This window comes from Dromiciops gliroides, chromosome 2 (genome assembly GCF_019393635.1).
Source record: "Dromiciops gliroides isolate mDroGli1 chromosome 2, mDroGli1.pri, whole genome shotgun sequence".
Taxonomy (NCBI): domain Eukaryota; kingdom Metazoa; phylum Chordata; class Mammalia; order Microbiotheria; family Microbiotheriidae; genus Dromiciops; species Dromiciops gliroides.
Genome location: NC_057862.1, coordinates 235,415,402 through 235,440,886, shown reverse-complemented (window position 1 = coordinate 235,440,886; position 25,485 = coordinate 235,415,402). Strand labels below are relative to the sequence as shown.

At 40.0% G+C, this 25,485-nt stretch overlaps 1 protein-coding gene across 4 annotated transcripts; it reads right to left on the bottom strand.

Annotated features, from left to right (window-relative positions):
- Positions 1 to 1,764: 1,764 nt before the first annotated feature.
- On the bottom strand, positions 1,765 to 25,485 carry ERG28 (ergosterol biosynthesis 28 homolog). 4 transcript variants are annotated; one of them, XM_043988843.1, is made up of 6 exons: positions 25,371 to 25,385; positions 18,502 to 18,596; positions 18,222 to 18,399; positions 5,206 to 5,296; positions 2,520 to 2,638; positions 1,765 to 2,359 (listed from the first exon to the last, which is right to left on the bottom strand). In XM_043988843.1, the coding sequence occupies exons 3-6, from the start codon at positions 18,352 to 18,354 to the stop codon at positions 2,280 to 2,282; spliced, it is 423 nt and encodes a 140-aa protein (XP_043844778.1). In that variant the 5' UTR covers positions 18,355 to 18,399; positions 18,502 to 18,596; positions 25,371 to 25,385; the 3' UTR covers positions 1,765 to 2,279. The 4 variants fall into 4 exon arrangements, with proteins under 4 accessions (XP_043844778.1, XP_043844779.1, XP_043844782.1 ...); XM_043988844.1 differs by lacking the exon at positions 18,502 to 18,596 and having other exon boundaries at positions 25,371 to 25,485; XM_043988847.1 differs by lacking the exon at positions 18,502 to 18,596 and having other exon boundaries at positions 18,222 to 18,394; positions 25,371 to 25,478.

Here is a 25,485-nt window from a genome sequence, read left to right as displayed (position 1 = left end):
CAGAATTGGGGAGACAAAGGGTCACATCCTACCTCTGGCAACTCCCCTGTTGTGTGAATACGGACAACTTAAACTGTCAAATTGTCAGTTTCTTAATAAGTAATAATGGGGACAATCGTTATAATATCTTTTATTTTTTTGTGAGGCAATTGGGGTTAAGTACTTGTCCAGGGTCACACAGCTAGTAAGTGTCAAGGGTCTGAGGCTGGATTTGAACTCACATCCTCCTGACTCCAGGGCTGGTGCTCCATCCACTGCGCCATCTAGCTGCCTGTTATAGTATCTTTACAAAGTTATCTGATACTCCAAACAGAGAAGCTACATAAAATACTAAGTTATTCATAAGTTTTGATACTTTTAATTTTTCCACCTGCCATATTCCAAATACATCCTCTTGGAACAGAATCAGAGAAACAAAACTGACTGCACCCAGTCCCCTCTCTCCCTTTCTCTGATGAGAAACATTTTGTAGTCTGGTCTAGCACTAAGATTGGTCACTGTATTACACTGCATTATAACTTGAATTCAGGTGCCCTTTGGCATTTGTTATTATATTGCAGCCAATGTAATGTGGTTGTGTTATTAGATTTTCAATGTCTTTATAAGAATCTGAAATAGGAGATTTTTATGTATACCTTCCTCCATACTCATCAGGCACAAACGGTTGAGGTTTCAGAAGTCCAGAATCATATTTCAATCCCAGTTTACATCTTAACCCTACCACAAAGACTTGCCTGATTTACTTTGTCCTTCGTTAATTTCTTTTCTGAATGCTCACAGCAATTAGTCGTGCCACAGAGCTTGGGACCTAATCATATAATATCAAACTTCTTGACTGAAAGCAAGTCACATGTCTTTATTTCTGTATGCCGTTACATTCTTTTCCTTCCCTCACTTTGCCCGCCCCCTCCCCCCTCCCGTTTTTTTTTGGCCACTCTTCCATTGTCTCCTGGTCCTATCTACTATCCTATCCTATCCCTTGTCCATCCAACTCTTTTTCCATAGCCTCTTTCCCTGTGATCCTCCTTAATGTTTGCTGGGCACCCTGGTCATGTTCATTTTTACTTATCTTGGTTAGCTCCAGGACAACGCTGGTAGTAGCAGAGGTACAGTTTGGTTTTTTGGTTTGTTTTTGCAGGGCAATGGGGGTTAAATGACTTGCCCAGGGTCACACAGCTAGTAAGTGTCAAGTGTCTGAGGCCAGATTTGAACTCAGGTCCTCCTGAATCCAGGGCTGGTGCTCTATCCACTGCGCCATCTAGCTGCGCCCCAGAGGTACAGTTTGAACCTGGGTGTGCCTGATTTCAAATCTGGCTTTCTCTTTACCACTCCATGCTGCCTCACGTGTTTTGTTGGCATGTGGCTTACAAGGTTTTACCCTCTGGCTTCTAATGACTCCTTACTTGTGTAGGGCCTAAATACAGGTTTCCCCTCTGCTTTCTCAACTATTCATTTCTTTTTGAAAGATATCAGATACAGTCCTGGTAACTATGGGTATAACTGTGAACTCCAGACCTAGGGGAAGGATTTTTCTGAGTGCATGGGAAATGCATGACAAACAAGAAATTAAAAGCTCATTGCTATTAGAGATGAAGGCTAAGTGGACCTTGGGCCACTTTAAAATAAGGAGAGTGATTATTTTAATGATGTGGAAGTGTAGTAATTGCTACATTTTCTTCTCTTGCCTTAGGACACACAGGTGAGGCAGGGGAACTCTTACTCGGTTAGATGAAATTAGAGCAAAAAGACCCAAGGAAGCACATATTTGTTTACCATTTATTACAAAACAACCTACATAGACATCAATTTTCATAAGGTCTACAATAAGACATAGATCTTTCCTCTCCAAATTCAGAAGTAACACATAGCTTTCTATGGGTTTGCTGGTTCACAGGGCCATTTTCTTATCTTAGTAATTTTGAAGAGTCCTGGTCCCAGTGGGAGAGGAGACCCCATTCTAATCAGTCAGGTCCCTGGTACCAAAGTTCTATTAGAGATGATGCTTTGTGATAGGATGACAACTTTAGGATTTCCAGCTCTCATCTTCCCCCCGCCCCCACACAAGTAAAATCAACTGATGAAACCAAAAAAGAAGGTAGAGGTCAGGATAGGGAAACCTAGCTGTGGCAGCAATTCAAAACACTAAGAGAACAGGAGTGGAATAGGGGGCTAATGGTCAAGGAGAGAAAAGACACCAGGATAGGTGGGGAGAGAACACAGTAGAGGAAGGCTCAGCCGTGGGTAAGTGATGCTGGCAAACAGGAGCTGGACACAGGGCTTCATTTTCTCTTCTTATGCCGGGACACTCGTTCTACCTCCAGGTACTGCAGCCCAAGCAGCATCCCAAAGACAGAGAAACCTTAAATACACAAGAAAAAGTCACCCACTGATCAAGTCTTTGGCATGAACGTGGTAACTGTCATTTCATTCCTACCCTCCCACATTCAGGCCCAGCTTGGAGGGAATATGAACCATTCATTCTTCAATGAGGGGGAGTTGGGCAGCAGCTTTATACTCACTTGCCACCATCAATGGGGCCAGGACTCCAACCGTCGGAGCAGCTGTCTCGAATACAAACACCTCAGTGAGAAAATGCCCCAAAGCAAGGAAGAAGGTCCAGAGTGTAATGTGGTAGAGGCTGCAGAAGAACAGATAGGGGGAGTGTGGAAGTTACTGTTTGGGAGGTGCAGAAAATACGACCCGGCAGGAAAGAATCCAGGGGACGCAACATAGAAAAACATTCAATGGGAAGAGAGGATCCTGGCAAGAGAAAGCACGTGCTCCCCAAGTTCTCAGAGGAGTTCTAGAAATAAGCTGAATTCTGTCTTGGCTTCCTTCTCAGCCATTGCCCAAGTCAATACAATCAAAGAACCCCACTGAAGGTTTTCATTTGCTGGGTAGGTGGGACATCCAGGCAGGGGCGACTTTCCATGTATCAACCAATGGATATAGATCCAGTGAAACAGTAGGCTAAGCCACTGTGATTGCAGAAGAGTTTCAGACTTGCTGTGAGGGTTCACTTTGGGGAAATCGTGATGAAGGTCGTTTTGTGAGTCAGGTCTTAAAGGGTAGTTAGAACCTGCCCTGGTGAGGATGGGGACATGACATGGCATTTGTATGAAGCTTTAAGTTTTGCAAACCACCACTGCCCTCAGGGTCCAGCCTTTACAAACATTTTCTCATGTAATCCCCACAACAAACCTGCTAAGGTAAATTAAGAAACTGGGGCCAGAGGCTAAGTGACTTTCTTAGGATCACTCAGCTAATCTATTTGAGGTGGTTTCAAGTCCAATATTCCTCCAAGCATGGGCAGATAGATAATAGTCTGGGGACTAAAGAGGGCTGAAAGAAGGGACCTTGGAGTTTTCCTATGGAAAAGATCACTTGTGATGGCAAAGAAAATGCTCTGGGGGGAAGGGTTAGTAAAACAAAAGTTCATTCTAAGAGTAAACAAAAATCTACCCCTACATTTAATAGGATTGTTTCACCTTGTATAGCATTTTTAACATTCTGTTCTATTTTCAAAAATAGTTCTAAGGGTTACATTTAAGTGTCACCTTATTTTATAGATGAGAAACTGAGGCAGGCATGGCCCATCACTAGCTTAACAACTTGCACCTAGTTAGTAGGAGAGCTAGGACTGGAACATTTCTCTAATAAAGTCCCAGGCTCTAGCCACTGAACAAAGCTGCCTTCAGTCTCTCATCAGTTGTCCTTTGCTGACCTGCTTAAGGGTTGCCTCTGGTCATAGCACAGCCAGCTAGCAGATGATACACACATTTAGAAAACAACCCATCTCTCACCTTGGCAGAGGGGTGATTCTTTGGCAGGAGTCACACTTAAGGATACAGAGATAAAATGGCACCATTTCAGATCCCAAATATTACAATGAGCCTGTGGAATCCATAATGAGAACAGTCTCTCCAGATTTCTCAGAGGCAGCCTCTCTCAGTTCAGTTCACTTTGGTATCCTGGCCACTAGCCAGCCAAGGGACCAGGAATGAAATTCTGAAATGAGTATAGAAAAGCTGGCGTTGTAAGAAGCCTGGCTTTTCAAGGGCTCTTGAAAAATGCCTGGGGAATTTTGGTTGAGTGAGTGCTGAAGAAAAGAAAGCTTTGGGCACCCCCCAGTGGTTCAAAAAAGGATAAAACAGGAATACTTTCCAAATTAAATTGTGGCCATCAGACATTTTGAGGTTTGATATATACTAATTGGAACCCATAAATGCTAGTCCAGTGGGTTAGGGTAAATGGAAGACAGGGAAATTTCAGAGGAAAAGAAGTCCATTTTCACACTATAAATACTGACCTCTCTGCATAGATCCGGAACAGCTATGTGGTACAGTGCATAGAGCACTGGGCCTGGAGTCAGAAGATCTGAGTTTACATGTGGCCTCAGACTAGCTGTCCTGGGCAAGTCACTTAAACTCTATTTGCTTCAGTACCTCATCTGTAAAATGGGAACACACTGGAGATGGCAATGGCAAACCACTCCAGTATCTTTGCCCAGAAAACCCATAAAGTCAGACACAACTGAAGGACTGAACAACAACATGCCTAGATCTAAAACCATTAATACTTTAGATGGGAAAATACTACTATCATTGAAATTCTTTCAACGTCTTTTCCTTAACTCTCCAGCCCCATTCATATTATGTGAAATTCTGCTTTTGAAATGCTGGTGTACAAGATTAAATCACTCTCTGATTTTGAACAAGTTTGAAGCAATGCGATTTTCTTTTGTAAAAATGGAGTTAGTCATAAAATGCTCACATACAAATATACAAATCTCCTAATAGACAAGTGAGACATTAGATAGAACAGGCAGGATCTCTAGACTTATTCCTGATGACTCACTGCTTTAAGAAGAGGACTGTGATGCCTAATTTCTTCTGCTTTCTAAGAGTACAGTTAGTGTACATAAAAGAAGCTATTCTGGGTAACTTTGGAGACAATATAAAAAATAATGGGCACCACTAGGGCAACAGCACCAATTTACACTATTGGCTCAAAAGTCTCTTAAGCCCTTAAAGACACTATTAAACCGAGGGTCTTGGGCCCTATGGGAGCAGAGGTGATTTAAACACTGTTAGCAATATGAACTGAACATAATTATGATTAATCAGCCGGCTGAGAATGGGGCTGCATGTTTCCCTGGTGTCTGAATCCCCAAAGGACGCTGAAGCTCCCTTTTCCTTTACTTACGTCTTGTTGTGGATATCAATGGCACAGAAGCAGCGAATCACTGATGAGAGCAGAGTCCAGATGCCAAAGGTCCGGGCTTGGAGACCATTCACTGTGTGGTAGAGAAATGGAAGAAAGAAGCTCAGCAGAAGAATGTTAATAAGGTATATTTCTTCCAGGCTCCCAAAATCTGATCTGTAACCAAGGGGAACTTATTGGGGAAAGGGAGCTGGACGTGAAATGGCTCTGGTTGGGCAGAGGAGAAGCTGTGATATGTGTAACAAGGGGATTATGGCGGACTACTTTTGGGGAAGTGTAAAGTGGTCAGGTCTCTTGAAAGTGAGAGTTGTTGACCTATAACATTTTCCACTGGTGGGCAAACAAGGTACCTGTCACAGAACTTCAACCACAGCAATTATTTATTAAGTACTGTGAGGAGCTAATCATGCTTAGGTACTAGATAGCATGTGCGGGGAAAAAAAATAAGTTATCCAGCTCTTCACAGAATTCATAAATCTAGAAGACAGTATAGGATATATATATATGTATATATATATATATATCTCCTATATATAAACACACACACACACACACACACACACACACACACACACACACAAATACACAAAGACACGGATGCATAAGAAAGGTCCAGATAAGTGTTATACAAAGTTCATGGTGGTAGAAGGTAAGTAGAGTGGGAAAAGAAGGATTATTACTGTCTAGGGTGTAGTAGAAGGAAAGCAAAGAATGCTTCATGAAAGAAATTGCAGTTGGGCAAGGCAAGAAGGGATATTCCAGGAATATAGGGTAGCAAAAATATACACAGGCAGGTTAATACAGTATATGCATAAGGGATATCCATTTTCGCTAGGGAAGTGGTACAAAAAGGCTGAAAAGGTAGAGTTTGTGACAGGTTGTAAGATTTTAAGCAGAGAAATGATACAATAAGGTTGTACATAAGGAGAACTAATCTGACAGCACTACAAAAGATGGAGTGGAGGAGAGAGTGGCAGTAGGAAGACTGATTAAGAGACTATTGAAATAGTCTACAAAGAAAAAAAAATCTTTGTATCAAATAACTGATAAGAGTTTAGTATTATCCAAGATATATTGAAGACTAACAGAAGTATTTAGGACTAAAAGTCAATCCTTAAGAGAAGTGGTTGGAGCATATGAATACCTCTTTTTCTTTCTTTTTTTTTTGGTGAGGCAATTGGGGTGAAGTGACTTGCCCAGGATCACACAGCTAGTAAGTGTCAAGTGTCTGAGGCCGGATTTGAACTCAGGTCCTCCTGAATCCAGGGCCAGTGCTCTATCCACTGCACCACCTAGCTGCCCCTGGAGCATATGAATAGACAATTCTCAAAAAAAAAAAATTGCAAACTATTAACAACCATATCAAAGAAATCTCCAAATGACTAACAATTACAAGACATGGAAATAGAACGCTCAAGGTTGTTGCCTCACTCCCAGCAAATCGTTAAAGATGACAGGATATGGGAATAGACGATGTTGAAAAGAGTATGGAAAGACAGGCATAGTAATGAATTCTTTGTCGAGCTGTAAATTCTGGAAAGCAATTTGGTATTATTCAGATAAGTGGCTAAAATGCTCAGAAATTTTGACTGAGAAATTCCACAGCTAGGTATATATCCCAACAAAGTAATTGATAAGAAAGGCTCCACATGCATTGGACTTTTTGTTATAGCAAATAATAGGAAACAAATTGTGTTGCATGCATTTAATGTACTCTTTCTGTGCTATAAGAAATGATGAATAAGATGAATATAAAGAAACATGGAAAAACTTACATGAACTGATGCAAAGTGAAGTAAGTAGCCAGAAAAAAAACATACACAATGATTACATCAATGTAAGCAGAAAGAACAAAAACTATTCATGAAGATGAATGGTGGGAAATTGTAAAGAATATACTTGACTCCAAAGAAGAAGCATCTCTCCCCTGTGAGCGACTGAAATTGGCTTGGGGCACCCCAAATGGGCCATGCCCTTCCCCCAGCACTATGGCTCTCTCTGAAACCGCCCCAGACCCATAAGCCTCACAGGCCCACAGGAGCTCTGCTGCGGCCCTGGGAGGGCCAGCCCGAGTTTCACCTAAGAGAGGAGGTTAATAAAAAGAGACACTGGAAGGGGGTCACTATGGTGAGGGGAGAAGAAGCACGGGACAGCGAGAGAGAGACAGAAAAAGGGTAGCACAGACATAGCTGGGGGACGCTACAAGGATGCTACAGAGACACGAAAGGAAGCGAGCAGTGAAAGCAAGAGGGGCTGATAGTGAAAGTGGAGGAGAGCTAGCGAGAAGGTAGAGATGCTGAGAGATGGGGTGGGAGAAGAAGCACAGGGGAAGCTGGAGTGAAGGAGAAAAAAAGTGAAAGGGAGAGGACTGAGAAAGTTGGAGAGGACTGAAGGTGAACTGGTCCAAGGAAGGCATGGCTACAGGCCCAGGTGGTAGTGGCAGCATATCCTCAGGCGAGAGACACAGGCAAGCAAGAGAGAAAGTTGAGAGTGTTTCAGGTCATATACTTTGCATTTCTTTACCCTTATCTCCTACATTTATTTTTATAAATAAACCCTGCTTTGATTATTAAAAAAAAGAGGCCATTCGCTTATCAATTTGGGAGAAGCAGTGGGGGATTTTTTAAATGGTCCATACTAAATTAAAAGCAGTCAGACAGCCATCCAGGAGTCCATAGATTAGGCCCACCAGTTAGTGAAAAATATATTTTTACGTTGAATGGTGACCGAACCTAGTTATAATTTTTCAGCTAGATATAATTTTTCATATAAGTCCAGTTATATAATTTTTCAGATTAGTTACAGTTAAATTTTTTTTTAAACACCCCCATGCTCCTTTGTAGAGGGAAGGGGACCCATGGTTATGGAACATTGCAAATAATATCAGATTTTTAGAAAATATATTGATGTTTTGCTAATTTTTCCCCTTCTTCCTTTTAAAAAATTTTTTTTAATAAAGGATGGCTCTTTATGAGGAGGGTGGGACTGGAGGAAAAATCTAAGCTGATGTAAAAACAAAAAAAGACTAATAAAAATATATTTCAATATATTTCAAAAGAAATGGACAACAAAAGCCTAGCCAGTGGGTTAAGGATACAGATTTTAATTGATGTGGGGTATGAGGAAGGGAAAAACAAACCCACCAGTTCAAGCCTATATCAACAAAGAAAGGCTTATCACCAGAAGGTTGGACACTGACACCAAAACCAGAGGCAATTTTAACTCCAATTATCCAGTTCAACTTTATGCTGTCCTCAACTTTCACATCCCTTCCCCTTTGTCTCATTTTCACTTGTCCCATTCCAAACAATAATATGGGTATCTCACCCACCATTCAGCAACAGAGAAGGCTCTGTTCCTACTCACAACCTGCTGCAAGATGCTATGGGAAACTGTATAATTGCTGATTAGCTCCATTACAAATCTGTCATCTAATCTCTACTGGTCTCTCACCGCTGTAAGAAAATGCTTGTGTTCTTCCCTGACTGACTCCCTTTCACTTTTAGCAGCACTTTTTCAAATCTTATCTCCTAAAGTTGTTTTAATTTACATTTCTCTTATCAATAGATTTAAGCATTTTTTCATATGATTATGTATAACTTTGATTTCTTCTGACAACTACCTGTTTATATCCTTTGACCATTTATCAATTGGGGAATGACCCATATTCTTATAAATTTGACTCAGTTCTCTTTGTATAGGGTGGGCCAAGTCATGATGCTTTAGTAACTTTTTGAAAATTATTTTTTCTTTATTTTTTGCCATTTATGAGATTTGATTTTTCATGTATAATATAAATTAATTTCCTAATATACTGTATATCATGGTATGGTATTGTAAACTAAAAACAAAAAATGGAGTTATTAAATATTGAAATCCCTTTGTGATTTTTGGCCCACATTGTATTTGAGCAACTTGAAACTTGATGTTAATCCCCCCCCCCCCCCGCCCCCGCCAAGCAAGTTTCCTGTTTTCCTTCTGTTGGCTGAATTGGTTTTGTTTGGCAAAACCTTTTTAATTTGATGTAATTAAAATGATCCATTTTACATCCTGTAATGATCTCTCTCTATTATTTAGTCATAAATTCTTCCCTTATCCATAAATCTGACATTAGGGTTAGGGTTAGGGTTCGTGCTCCTATAATTAGCTTATGATATCACCCCTTACATTTAAATCATATATCCATTTGACCTTATTATCTTGGTATAAGGTGTGGGATTGTTGGTCTATCCCTAGTTTCTACCAAACTGCTTTCCAGTTATTGCTAGGAGTTTTTGTCAAATAGTGATTCTTGTCTCAAAATCTTGGGTTTTTGGGCTTGTCAAACAATAGATTACTATGGCTACTTACTACTATGCATTGTATGCCCAACTATTCCACTAAGCCATCACTCTATTTCTTGGCTACTACCAGACTGTTTTGATAATGATCAAATATAATACAGTTTGAGATCTGGTTCTGCTGAGACACCTTCCTTCACTTTTTTCCCCCATTTATTCACTTGATATTCTTGACTTTTGTTTTTCCAGATGAATTTTATTATTTTTTCTAGCTCTATAAAGTAGTTTTTGGTAGTTTGATTGACATGGTACCAAATAAAGTACCGGTAAAGAATTAATTGTTATTTGAGGTTTTTATGCCTTGGCACGCACTGGCCTGGGGCTCTGCAAAGTTGTAGCCGTTGTCATGGTGCTGGCACCTCACATCATCACCACTCGCCGAGGCCTACATGGGCCTGGCAAAATTATAATGATTGGAAGCCTAGTGAGGGCAGTCATGTGACTGTCAGAGTGGCCAGACAATTGGTTGGGGGCTGTGTGGGGTTTCTGGGAATGGAGAGAATTTGCCATTCTAGCTGGAAGCTGGAAGGCGACAGGAGCTCTGCTGTGTATTCTCAGCTGATTCCTGGGTGGCTGGGTGGTGGTGTTTTTCAGGTTGTATAATTTCCATTTCCCCATTTTATTTCCTTTCCCTTGATCCTACTGATCCTGTTTTTTTTTTTTTAAAGTTCGTTCTTGTTAAAATAACTCCTGTTCTGTTTTTTTTTTTTTTTTTTTGCAGGGCAATGGGGGTTAAGTGACTTGCCCAGGGTCACACAGCTAGTAAGTGTCAAGTGTCTGAGGCCGAATTTGAACTCAGGTACTCCTGAATCCAGGGCCGGTGCTTTATCCACTGTGCTATCTAGCCGACCCCAATCCTGTTGTTTTGAGGGAGGCTGCTGGTCTCCTTCCTTGCCCCAATATTGCGGCGAGCCGCTTAGCTAACACTCCCCAATTAAAAATTGGTTCCCACATAAGTAAATAATGTAGAATTGTCATTTTTATTTCTTAGCTTGGCCTACCCATGAGCAATTGATATTTCCCCAGTTGTTTAGATCTGATATTATTTGTGTGAAAAATGTCTTGAAATTGTGTTCATTTAGTTCCTAGGTTTGTCTTGCTGGGTAGACTCCCAAGTATTTGATATTGTCTGCAGTTATTTTAAACAGAATTTCTCTATCCCTTCCGCTGGGCTTTGTTTACTCTCTGGTTCTTCTTCTTCTTTTTAAACCCTCTGGTTCTAAGAGACTGGGCAGTTAGCTCTTATGATTTCTTGAAGTATAATATCTAGGATTTTTTGGGGAGAGGGCAGGGGGTGTCATGGCTTTCAGGTATTCTGATAATTCTTAAATTATTTTTCCTTCATCTGTTTTTCAGGTTAGTTGTTTTTCTATGAGATACTTTACATTTTCTTTTATTTTTTCCCCAGACTTTTGACTGTTTTAATATTTCTTGTCTTATTGTGTCATTAGCTTCTATTTGGTAAATTCTTATATCAGGGAGCCTTTTTCTTGGTTAAGCTTCTGTGCCTCCTATGCCAAGTTGTTAATTCTCTTTCCAAATCATTCTTCCATAGTTCTCATTTCTTTCCTCAATTTTTCTCTAAAGAGAACTAGTTTGTTTTTTTTAAATCATTTTTTGGTTCTTAAAAAATTTCTTGTTCAGCTTTTCAAGGATTCAAAGGAAAAGGAATGAGCCTATATGTACAAAAATATTTTTGGTAGCTCTCTTTGTGGTGGCAAAGAATTGAAAATTGAGGGGATGACCATCAACTGAGGAAATGGCTGAACAAGTGGTGGTATATGATTGTGATCGAATACTACTGTGGTATAAGAAGAGTGAATAGGATGGTTTCAGAAAAACCTAGAAAGGCTTACATGAACTGATGCAAATGAAATGTAACAGAACCAGAACACTGTACACAGTAACATCAATATTCTAAAAATAATCAATTGTGAACGACTTGGCTACTCTGATTGAAACAATGATCCAAGACAATTCAGAAGGACTCATGATAAGAAATGTTATATACCTCCAGAAAAAACTGATGAATTCTGAGTGCAAATTGAAATATTTTTTCACTTTTTTTTCTTTCCCCCCTTTTGCAACATGGCTAATATGGAAATATGCTTTGCATGATTTCACATGTATAACTGATATCCTATCCCTTGCTTTTCTCAGTGGGGAAGGGAGCTGGAGGGAGAGAGAATTTGGAATTCAAAATTCCTAAAACCACTAAAAATAAATAAATAATAAAATTTAAAAAGATTGGTTTGGAAACATTTTCTAGATATTTGTGGAAGAGTTGTATTAAGGGGGGAGCTGGCTATACTTCTCCTGCACTCCATCTTGCCACAAGTATAATACATTTATGTTAATTCCTTAGATATTCTGAATACAAGACTTTAAAAAATCAACAATATTGGATACAAATGTCTCTTCTGTCCTTTATTTCCTCATTTTGTCTTTATCTTATTTGGTGTAAAAGATTTTTAATGTTATATAGTCAGAACTATCTTACTTTTTTATTGTCTCCCTTTTCCTTTAAGAAATTCTACCCTTATAATACTAAGAAAACAATGGGTATGGAAAGAACAAAAAAAGCCATAAACTGAATACTGGATAATTAAAATGAATGACCAAGCCTGGCTACAAAGAAAAAAATGAGAAAATGTACTTCATACCCTCCTTTGAAGAGGTGGGGGACAATGTGTGTTGTACATTGCATAGATTGTCAGACCTACTGGATATGTTGGTTAGTTTTACTGAATTATTTTTTCTCTCTTTTTAAATCTTTGTTATAAGGAATGTCTCTTTGTGAAGGAAATGGGGGAGAAATATATTGGGAAATGAAGACAAAGTAAAAACTTTAAAAGTATCCAAAAAAAGCCAAAGAGTATCAACAAAGGTTTAAAAAATATCTTACAGGGATCAGAAAAATGGTAATTTTCAGTTTCAAATATATCTTTTATCTGTCTACTTGAACACAAGTTTCTTGAGGACAGTGAGTATTTCACGTTCCATTTTGGTCTTTGTTTCTGCTAGGGCCTTGCCCAGTACCTTGCAAGTAGCAGATGCTTAATAAGTATTTGTTAAATTAAAGGGGGTGGGGGGGGTGGGGGAATAAAAGCCTCTAGAATTCTCCTCTTATTCATATCTGTGAAAGTACCTAAGGGCTATGGTCCTTCTAAGATTTTTAAATTGTTGCAATCTTTATATTCAGGTAATATATAAAATTATAGATTTTTAATCTGAAATATAATTTAACTGTTGATATTAAATGTGAGATCTCTGTCCAATACAAAGTTAATATAATATTGAAAAAATAGAAACACATTTACATTAACAGTCACATTCTAAGTGAAACCAGAAAACAAATTAGTTGAAGCTAGATGGAATGACAGCTCACAGGTTCTCCTCACAGAAGGACAAATAAAGGAGTGGACCGAAAGTTTACTTTTAGACATGAATGAATTGAAATGTACATGAGACTTTCTGCATAGAACTATCTTTAGGGTATCTGGGATGCATATCAGAAAATAAGAGAGAAAGGTCAGGGGTGAGAGATACATATGTTCATAGTGTAAAGTTGCTCATCTGTATGGTGGCTAAAATTCTAGCTAGACTGTCTAAAAAATCTAATGATGGTCACCATCAATTAGAAGCTTTAGCAAGAGTTTAGACTTTAAGACTTTATAAAGAGCAATCAGAAGTAGGTGGGGAGATAGAGAGAGGTAAAGATCTAACTATTTCTAAGAGACCCCATCATCCGACCTCACCAACCGAGGTCAGGAACTCAAAAGACCCTAACACTTCCTTCCTCCTCCCAGAAGCCTCCTCTCCAATAGCAAACAGGGCTGTCCACACACACACAGCTCCAAGCTAATTGGCTGGCAGCTTGATTGACAGAACTAACAATTGGCTCTACAGCTGCAAGCCAGCAAGCTTCCAGACACTAATGGCACCTGGCTTGTCCTCACATGGCTTCTCCTCATGGCGGAGCTTCCCTACAGTATCTCTCCAGTAGGGGGTACAATTCCAATCCTCACAATAGAGTTAACTCTTTTCTTTCAGAGAAAAGAGAAGAATGTCCTGCATAGAACCTTCGGGAATGCCAACATTAAGGAAGTAGGAATAAGAACTTACAGAAGAGGACAGGCTAGAGAAAGAATAGAGAAATGGGAAAACCTATACAGTTATAGAAGACATTATGGCAACTGTTCACATTCATCCTACTTCATTCTTTCTGTCTCTAGAGCCCATTCTGGGTCTGACATCCTTATGAAGGTTAAGACCAGAAGAGGCAGAGGAATTCTGTTAAAGCTCAGAGCTGTTCCTAGAGATCTTGTCTAATACCTGAGAATGGACAGAAGGAAAAGCAGAACTGTTCCAGGATTGATTCAAGAAAGGTTCCAGAATCTCTAGAATGAAGCAGATGCTCACATCTGGCCTTACGAGAGATGAATCCACAGGCTCCCTACTGACGCTATACCTATATCCTCTGAATTAGGCTCAATCAAACTACTTTCCAGCGTCTAGGGGAGAGATTGGTCATGAGCAAAGTTATGTTACCCGCCATGATATGTCTCTGTGTACTCTGACACTCCCTTTGGGCAAGGCAATTGACAACTCTAGTGGGAATCAAACATTTTGTGTCTCTCATAAAATGCTGTATGAGATGGCTGGCTTTTCAATTCCACCTTTTAGCATTGCCTCTATGATAATACATCACTTGTCTTGTGTAGGTTGGTTTGCTTTCTTGACATGGGGCAGGGGAGGTTGCTCTTAGGATCACCATTAATTTGAATTTCTTGCCATCTGTGTATAAAAGGCCCAGTTAATGGGGACTTGGTATCAAATTCTCATTGCCCTGTGGCTCATTGCTGTGGTGAATGTGGGGCCAAGGGAAGTGGCCATTTATATGTATTACATCCTTTGTTATTAATAAAATCATTTTAATTGCATTTTAATGGACCATGGAATGTATCATTGCAATTCTAAATCCCACCCTCAATCATTAGACTCTTCTGAATTAAACTGTTTCCAAAATATTTGGCAGACATTCTTTGCAATGAATTCATGGTTCAAGCATTGTTAAAGTGGGGGAAGGATAGTGGAGAAGAGAACAGTCTCAGGTGACTGGAATATCAGATACAAGATTCTGTTATCGGGGCAGCTAGGTGGCGCAGTGGATAAAGCATTGGCCCTAGATTCAGGAGGGAACCTGATTCAAATCCAACCTCAGATACTTGACACTTACTAGCTGTGGTGAACCTGGGCAAGTCACATTAACCCCTGTTGCCCAACCAAAAAAAAAAAAGTTAGCCCTCATGCTATCTTTGGTCCAGCTAACCTTTTTGCTAAACCTTTTTTTTTTACTATGCTCTTGTTATAACCATTCACTCTGTAGGGTTAGGCATGATGGACACCCAAGAAGGCTGGGAAAGGGAAAGTAAAAACATAGCAGAATCCAATTATCCCATGCTCTTATTAATGGCTTTCAGAAAAGCTGGATTGTTTGCTTTCAATGAGATTACGAATGTTACTAGATCAAAAAAAAGCTCATTCAATTCTGCCTCTAACTGCCTAATACATAAGGACAGTTTACTTTGATTATTATAACTTACAGAGGATTTGCTTGTACAAATTCACCCAAACCAGTTACAGACCCTGGTTGGGGGATTGCTTTTTTCCTCTTTTAAAGTAGCTAAAATGGGGAGTTCTGCACACTTGGTCCCAGAAAGACTAATTTCCTTTGCAACCTGTGGTTACTTTTGTTTTCTCCCCAAAGAGTTGCTTTTGGTAGACTGGATTTATGCCCTTTTTAGATTCAATTAGATATTGCTTACTATGCCATATATTCTGGGTCAGACCTAATTTAGGCCAGTTCAGCAATTCAGGTTTGGGCTCATGAAATGCCCTAAAAATGACTTTATTAATGACAAAGGATAAAGCAGCTCAGTCTATATAAACATGTGCTACTCCTACCACAGTTCCCAAAACATAGGTCATAATTAAGTTTCATCTGTAAAAAGACTGGGCATGTATCATCACTGTGGAGGCAAAGTTACTTTCCTAGTGTCCCATGTCACAAGAGACTGACAAATGTTAGAGCTATTATTGCTATGTAACCACTGTCTCAGCATTCCGAAATCCAAGAATTATAGATTTCTAAATCATAGAGACCCCACACCTAAGCCTCCCCTTACTCCCATCATGCCTTTCTCACTCTGTGATGAGCTGAAAATGTTAAGACATGCACACTGTTAGTTTGAGTGCACCACACTGAATAAATTAAAAACTACGAGCCATACTCCAGCCAATTTTACTTGCTATAAATAGTAACATAGAAAAGGTAATTTTTTTCTAGCTGGTATAAATACTAGATTAGTATATGCCATTAATTTTAATCAGATTATGTGTCGGCTGACATTTGTAGGGTAGTATTTCAGAGTATTCCTAAGGATAGTAAATTAATGTTATCCAGTTGGGAGATGACAGATGGGAGAATAAAGTTTGTTTAGCAATGCCACAATATCTTTTCAGTTGAACTCCCCTTCTTTCTCATTTACTGTTAAGAGCTAATGGGGATCACCTTATCTGGTCAGTCTGAGGCTTCTTGTGGCTTATTGCCCTTGGCAACAACTAAAAGGTTCCTTCCTTCTCTCTGACTTGTGGTCCAGCTAATTATATTACTGCTAATAAGAAGTAGCATTTGTTAAGGTCTGCCAAAGCACTTACAAATATTATCTCCATTTGATTCTCACAACAACACTGTGACATAAATGCTCTGATTATCCCTACTTTACACATGGGGAAACCGAGGTAAACAGTGGCTGACTTGCCCTGCCAGTACATGAAGTTAGTATGTGCCTGTTAAGGTCTTTCTAACTCCAATTCTATTCACTGTGCCACCAAATTATCTAATGTTAAGAGTTGATGGGGACAACTTTCCATCCTTTGGACAACCTACAGATGCCTATAGTTTTATTGAAGAGTTTTACTCTTGGCAACTGTTAGGGGGGGGGGAGGTTCCTACTCTTTTCTATTACGGATACGTAAGGCTAAACCCCTTCTAGCTCTCTGTATTAATCTCAAATGTGACAATAAAAACTGGCTTGGCCTTAATAGGAATTCTTGGAATAGTTGGGGACAGGGCGAATGATCTGTCCAGGAAGTTATATGAACTGGGAGCAATGATTAAGGTCTTCTAAAGGCCTGAAAAGCTTGGGGAGGGTTGCCTGGTAATTAAGAAACAGTAAATATACATTTAGGATTATGAACTCTTTTTGGTAAAAGTTTTTTAAAAGGTCAATCCTACTCATTTCTCCAGACACTTTTCTTCTTATGTATTTTGTAGTGGTTTTTGTTTAAATTCAGGCATAGCTAGACCATCTCACTCTCCTCCCAGATGCTGCAGACAATAGGGACGGGATTTCTATGTAGGTATTAGCTATAAATGTGACACAGAACTGTCAGCTGCTAGGAGATCTTGCTGAGGCCAGAAACATCTTCATTCTCCATGCTGGCTCTACACAGTCCATATCACATCAGAGAAATAAGAAATCTTACAGCATTCACAGCAGAGAAGCTCTGAAAAAAACGAAATGACTATCTCTAATGTCCCTCTACATAGGAAAACAATTCTTCTAGGGTATCCGGTCAAGGGAAGGGAATTTGAATTTTTTCCCTTTGGGGAATGTCCCTTGACTTTGCTGGGACCGTAGGTAAGTTATTCTCCATCTTTCAGTAGGAAAATCCAATGAACCACTTGCCTTGTTTATTTCATAAAAGGTTATAAGATCATAAGAAAGGCTACTAAAAAACTATATAAGAAATGAGAGCAACATTCCTGTGGGATCTCACAAAGGAAAGGAGTTGCCATTTGTTGTTGTTCAGTCATTTGGTCATGTCTAGCTCTTCGTGACCCCATTTGGGGTTTTCTTGGCAAAGATACTGGAGTGGTTTGCATTTCCTTCTCCAGCTCATTTTACAGATGAGGAAAACTGAGGCAAACAGGATTAGGTGACTTACCCAGGGTCACACAGCTAGTGAGTATCTGAGGCCAGATTTGAACTGAAGAAGAGTCTTTCTAACTTCAGGCCAGGCAATGTATCCGCTGTGTCACATAACTGCCCAAAGAGGTGCCAGTCTGCTGATATAGCCACATTTGGTCCTGTTCAGCTTTCTACCTAGGGTTCTTTCTTGGAAAAAGAGAGCTCACTGCCACACAGTTTTGGTCATAGCCAACGTGTAGATTTGTTTTGTTTGACTATGTTTATTGCTTACAAAGAAGATTTTTTTGTTTTATAATCTTTTGGAAGGTGGATATTGGGGGGGCTGTAATGATAGAGAAGTAGGAAAAAAGAATAAGAACATCAGTAAAGCATTTAAAAGGCATACAGAAGAGAAGGTAGTTCAGAGGGAAACACAGATAAGCAGGATACCTTAGGAGCCAACGTGTTATATATTTTAAAAAACCCAAGCTATACATAATGGAGGCTTCATGTATAATTTCCTTTCTTCTTCTTTGACTATGGAAATGCTCATATTTGTTGGTGCTTGTCAACTTCAAAATGAACAAAAAATTTTTTTAATTATTAAAAAAGAGAACTTATTGAGCACTGGAACATCAGCATGCCCCACTCCTGGATAGAATATGATGGCCAGGATACTTACCCAGGTCTGGCTTGCCAGTGTACAGCTTTTCATAGAGGAAGGTGTGGTCTCGGAAGCTCTGCAGTGTGTTCCCCATGGCTATAATAGACACTATAACCAACCAGCTGCGCAGCACATTCAGGAAGCGGCTCATTTCTCACTTCAGCACTACGGGGGGGCTTCTCTATCAGGAGCTACACTAGGGACAAAGATGAGGGTGTCAAGATGATAAGACAACATGGAGCCAATTCCTGGGGACTGAATTCTATCGTAGCCGGATAGTCACTTTCTTGCTTCTTACCAGTAAGAGGGTTTCTCTTCATATGTTTCATATTTGGGGAGTTTAGATAGCCTACCACAGTTGTTGAGGGCCTTCAGAAGTCTTTCATTCTCCACCTTTGTGTATCCAGTATTGAAGCAAAAAATACATAGTGTTTAAAACGGTGTTTGTGCCTTGACATTTGGTTATTCTAGCAATGTCTACATAGGACCTGCTAATTTTTCTGCTTCCCCTTGAGAACCAAGCATGGTAGTGGCTAGAGAGAACCTGTTAATATTTCTCATCAATAATGTAACAGAGGTGGTTAAGTGGCACAGTGGATGAAGCACCAGCCCTGCATTCAGGAGGACCTGAGTTCAAATCTGGCCTCAGACACTTGACACTTACTAGCAAGTAAGGGCAAGCAAGCAAGTGGGCAAGTCACTTAAACCTCATTGCCCTGCAAAACAAAACAAAAAAATTATGCAACAGACAACACCTAGAAATTTATCCCCAATAGAAGGCTTATGCCTGTCATTTGTTAGGTTAGGTTATCATGTAGCAGCTCAAGACATAGAGCCTAAACCAAAGCTGTTAGAAATGAAAAAGATGAAAGCTGAGGGTTCTATCACTCAGCTGCTTCTGTCCCTGGATGACTAGTCCTAAACTAGTAGGGAAGGTATAGTTACCTTCAGCTTTCTCTACACTGAAGAGACTAGAGATTAGCTGGTCAGGAGGAATGGAAGAGAGGAAGGACTTTTGTTCTCCCCTGGATCCTGATATGAATTCCAATATAATCATGGATTCCTAGATCCTTATAGTTCCTTGATTCTATCCTCTCATTCCATGCAGATATCTCTATAACAACCCTGACAAGCAGATGGTAATACTAGACAAAAAGGGCTTTGGGATCATCAATCTAGAGCTGAAAGGGATCTTAAAGGTCATCTTGTCCAAACTCCTCCTTTTCACACAATAAGCAAAGAGAGGCACAGAGAGGTTCTGTGACTTGCCCAAGGTCATGCAAGTAGTAAAAGGCAGAGCTGAGACTAGAACTCCCGTCCTCTGATCCTAAATCATTCTTTTCACTGCAAGCCTCATGTCTCTGCTAAGTGCTACCAAAGCAGCTTCTTTGATCAGAGGTGTGTTTATGACAAAACTAACTTTAAGGGATGGAGGATGTATGGGCTAATTTAACAGTAGAGACAATCCTTCCATTTTTGGAGAAGTAAAGCTTCCCCCGTATTCCTTTACATGCTTATCTGTGCTTACCCACAGAGAATCTTTTACCTTTATCACTGTTCTCATAGAACCAGCAGCCTCCTTAATGTTTATCCTAAATACTAGGGCTCAATAATTTATTTATTTATTAATTAATTTTTTTTTTAAGTGAGGCAATTGGGGTTAAGTGACTTGCCCAGGGTCACACAGCTAGTAAGTGTTAAGTGTCTGAGGCCGGATTTGAACTCAGGTACTCCTGACTCCAGGGCCGGTGCTCTATCCACTGCGCCATCTAGCTGCCCCTCAATAATTTCTTAAGTCCTTATTGTCAAGGACTAAGCAATGTCCAAAGGTACATACTACTGGTAGTTTTAAAGCAAGGAAAAATGGAGATAAGAAAAGGGTGCATAACATATCTTATGAAAACTGGTCTCATTTATCATACCAGCATGACAATCACACACACACACTCACACACACACACACACACACACACACACACTTTAATTTTCCAATTACTTTCACATTTATTATCTCATTTGGTCTTCACAATAACTGAAGTACGAAGAACAGCTATTACTCCCATTTTACAGATGTGGAAATGGAGGCTCAGAGAGATTAACTGACTTGCCTAAAGTCACACAGTTTATGAGTGGAATTCATTATATATGGAACTCAAGACTCAGGTATTCTGATCTTTAATCTAGTGCTTTTCTTACCATACTCTGCAGTTTCTTTGTAGAGAAGTAGACTACTCTAAGTACTCCTAGGCCCAGTGCCTCCTTCTGTATTATGAAGCTGTTCTCACTCCACTTCCCTTTGACTTGAACTGCTTCCCTATATACTTATTCTGAGATTATTTTTTAATCCTTTGTGTTCCAAGTTGGTTGAAGTTCCCCATAATCTTAATCACAGACTCCTTTCCTTGTTGGTTACAGAATAGTCTTCTGTCAAACTTTTTTGTTTGATTAATGTTTCTATCTACCCAACTAGTCTATTGCTTATAATGCAGTCTTTTAGTAAATTCTCCCCACCACTGCCTGAATACTGCTAGAAGTTACAAAACAAATCCATGTTGAGTCCGTTACAAATTCATGCTATATAATCTCAACTGGAGTCTCACTGCTGAAGGCAACCCTTTGTGGATTGATTATTAATTACAATCACTGCAGTTGATATTCCAAACCTTATCCTTTCTTTCTAAGCTCTCAACATTACACCTACAATCCTTGCTGAGATGTACTTGTTTTGTTGAAAAAAAATTGAGAGGGGGGTCCCCATGAGGTCCTTTTTCTTCCCCAGTCAATACTTCAAAAACCAATAATTTCACTTATTTGCTCTACTCAGGATGAGGTGATTCTTCTACTTGCCAGGGTAACTGCTCTACTTGTGCCCTTGATTCCATCCATCTGGGAGGATAACTTCAATTATTCCCCTATCACTCTCATATTTAATTTCTCCCCATTTATCGCCTCTTTCCCTGTTGCTGACAGCCTCTTTCATTCTTTTTTGGGGAGTAGGGCAGGGCAATGAGGGTTAAATGACTTTATCCACTGCGCCACCTAGCTGCCCCCTAAGGGTTAAGTGACTTGCCCAAGGTCACACAGCTAGTGTCAAGTGTCCGAGGCCAGATTTTAACTCAGGTCCTCCTAAATCCAGGGCTGGTGCTTTATCCACTGTGCCACCTAGCTGCCACTGCCTCCTTCCTTCTTAAAAAACAAAAAACAAAAACCCTTTTACCTGATTCTACTTTCCCCTCAAGCTATTGCACTATTTCTCTTTCTTTTATATAATAGTTTTTAGGGTTTTTTTTCTTTTTTTGCCAGTTAATGGGAGATAAGTGACTTGCCCAGGGTCACACAGCTAGTGTCAAGTGTCTGAGGTTGGATTTGAACTCAGGTCCTTCTGAATCCAGGTCTGGGTGCACTATCTAATGTACCACACAGCTGCCCTTTTTTCTTTTCTTCTTTCTTTTTTTTTTTTGGCCTATAATAGTTTCTATATGTATGAACTCCTAGTGAGGGAATACTGACTGCTTCCACTTCTTTATTGTTTATTCACTTCTTGGTACCTTGAAATCTGACTCCCATCCAAACCACTCTACTGAAATTGCACAAGACTTTTTTTTTTTTAAACCAGACCCTACCCTTTTGATATTCTTTCCTCCCTTGGCTTTTGTGATACTATGCTTCCCTAGCTCACCTTCCATCCCTCTGACTGCCACTTCTCAGTCTCCTTTGCTGGCTCACCATCCATCTCCTATCCCTTAGTGTGAGTATGCCCCAAGGCTCCATCCTGAACATTCTTTTCCTCGATATTCTCTTTCTTAATAGCCTTCACCTACTACTATATCTATCTAGCACCTTTAGGTAGGTGACTCATACATTTATCTCCAGTCCTAATGCCTCTCTTAGATGGTCTTGTCATCTCCTAGATACCCCTCTGGTATCTCAAACTCAGCATGTCCAAAACAGAATTTTTTCACACACTCCTCTCCCCCAAACCTCCACTACTGTAAACTTTCCTCTTTTCTTTTTTTTTTAAACAAAACTTTCCTGTTTCTATCAAGGTTTGTAATTTCACAGTAATTTAAACATATATTTTAAAATCATTTCCTTAAATATTTCTAAATTATATGTAAAAAAAGTTTAAAATTCATTTAAAAATTTTTTGAGTTTCTAATTGTCCTTGGCACTCTTGCCCCTTCCCCACTCCTTGAGAAGGCAAGCAATATATCACGTACATGTTTCAAAGTCACTTTTGACCCTGTCCTCTTACTTACCCCATCCTATCTGACCAGTTGTCAAGATCTCAATTTTATCTGCATTACCTCCCCTTCTTTTTGCTGTCATATTATTTCAGAATTTCATCTCTTTTCTAGATTACTGCAAAGGCCTCTTAACTGATCTCCCCACCTTTGGTTTCTCCTTTCTCTAGCATAACTTTCATAGAGTCACCAAAATAATCTTAGCAAGATAAAGGTCTGACTGTGACATTCCCATGCTCAAAAATCTTCCATGACTCTCTGCTGCCTTTAGGACAAAACACATATCTTAGCTTGGCATTGAATGTCCTCTAAAATGTGGTTCTAATCTACCTTTTCATCTTTATTTCAAATTTCTTCCATTTACTCAATTTATGTTCCAGTCAAACAGACTAGTTGAATTTAGGAAGAGTTAGTAATTTCCCATCTCTATGCATTTACACAAGTCATTTGCCATGCCTCTAAAGCACTCTCTTTTCATCTCCACTTTTCTAAATTTTTCTTTCTTCAAGCAGTTACTTTCTTCTTAGCAGCTACTACCAGTTCTATGAAGTATTTCCCGATCCTGATTGCAGCTATGACTATTCTTTCCCTCCTCCAATATTTCTAGAGAACTTTGTCTCATCTGTTTCTTTTCCCCTTTCACTCCTCACCTTGTGTATTATACTTATCTGTGTACATGTTATATTCCCCAGTAGAATGTAAGGTCCTGGACCAGGACAGGGACTATTTGTTATTTTCTTTGTATTCCCAGCATCTCGAACATTAAACAATTGTAGACATTTCATAAATACTGGCTGAATTGCTCTATAAGTCAGCAGAACATTCTAGAAGTCTTAAATACAGGGCATTATCTTAGGGGTTACCTTAGCATTTAGAGCTACAAGTAATCTAGTGGTTATTAAAAGGTATGCTGTGAAATTCCTAGTCCCTGTTCCTAGCTGCAGTTTTTGCTGTCTGCTCCTCCTAATATAGGGAAGATCACAATACCAGCTCTAATCCTGGAAGATACGAATTTGCCATCTCCACAGTGATTCCTGGGAAATTAAAGAAAAGGATAAAGGAGTGGGTGAAGGGAAGGGGAGGTAGAAGAACCCCAAAGTCCATTGCTCCAGAGACCCTTCTGTGTTGCCAATTTAAAATATTTAGTGTCTTGAGATTCCTTATGGCAAATAATAACACTGTTATAACCAAAGAGAGTTCGAGAACCACTGATTTAATCCCAAACACACATTTTATAGATGTAGGAATTGAGAGAATAGAAGTTAGGACCTTCTCTAATGTCATACAGGCATTGGTTTAATGGCTAGAGAGGGAATCACAAGGTTGGAAGAGACCTTTTTCATCGATAATTTAGGATTTTGTTATTTCATGGGTGGGGGTACTCCCTCCAATGAATAAAAATGATATTTCTTCTAATACCCAGGGGACAGTCCTTGAGAGTTGCTATGGCTGAAAAATCCATCACCCTGTGGTCAACCTGGTAGTTAGTGTCTTTAGCTAGGCTGGTCCTTAGATGAAAGATATATAATGTCTATCACCTGGTCCATAGAAGCTTTTCCAGCTTGGTAGGACCTGTCAGAGATGCAATCTGTTGGCATAGACTTCAAGAACATAAGATGTCCTTCACATCACAATGAAGCATCAGAAGAAAACTGAAGTGGAATGACCCTGTATGGTAATATTTTAATGAAGTTTCTCTACCTGTAAAACAGATATGGATACTCAAGTGATGAATCTAAGATCATATCTTATAAGACTATACTTAAAAAAAAAAAAACCAGCCACCAATATTCCATTGAGTGGTCCTGAGGAACAATTTAAATCAAATCAACTTGATTTAACTAAAATGTAACCCAGGGAAGACTCTAATATGATATTTGGATGTGGAGTTCTCCAGTTGGAGTCTCCCAATGAAAGCCCTTTGTTAATTACCCAAGAAGATCTGCAAGAACCCATGCAGGTACCCAAAATAACATGAATCTCTAAAGGAAAAGGAGATGGGATGTCGAGTACTACCTTTTACATGGAGACTATTCTGTTTCCCTTCAATTGCTAGTACCTTTCTTCCTTAAACTATCTTGCATTTATTATATCTTTATGTATAAACTTACATATACACGTATATACATACATGTTTCCCTTATGTTTTTATATTCTCAGTGCCTAACACAGAGTAGATGCTTTGGGTAGGGCTAGATGGCTTCTCAAGTTCTTTCTAGCTCTAAATCTATGATCCTTATGATCTTCCTTCTGGGCACATTTGGAGCACCTCGCTCTATGAGGAGCAAGACTGCAAAGGAAGATCCTGTTAGCTGAAAAACAATTTAGAAAGCTGGGAAGGTAGGGGAACAGAACCCAGTAAAGGAAAGAGCCAGGTGAAGGAGGGGGGAAGAGAGAGGAGTCAGTTGAAAGGGGAGGGCGGGGGGAGCGAGAGGAGCAAGGTGGGTGGGGGAGCAAAAGAAGCAAGGGGACGGGTGAGATGAGCAAGATGGAGGTGGGGAACTAGAAAGGAGCCAGGTGAAGGAGGGGGAGAAGAGCCACAAAGAGGGGAGGAGAGAAGAGCCCCAAAAAGGCGGGGGGAGGGGAGAAGAGTCACACAAGGGTGGTGAAGGTGGGAGTAGAAAACCAGGCATCTATCTGTTCTTCTTTCCCACTGCCAACCTCTCTCCTCCATCCTTAGACCAAAGAGCCTCCTGAAGGGCGCCACATCCTTTCCCAGACACTGCTCTGAACCTTTCTTCAACCCCCCCCCCCTCCATCTCCCCAATCCTTCCCTCCTTCATCTCTTATCCTCTTCTTAGCCCTTCCCCTTGACCTTCTCTCGCATCCTCATCCCTACCTCTTCCCCTTCACTAGCATCTCGGTCAGATTTCTCCCCCACCTCCGGACGTCTCCTCCCTTCCAGGCCCCACACTCTCCATACCTGGCAAACCGAGCCTGGAGCACCAGCGCAACCCTCAATTTCACTTCAATACCCGTGTACACCTGAGACCCTTTTGTGGACCCGCCCACCTCTCGAATCAGATCCTGGATTGGTT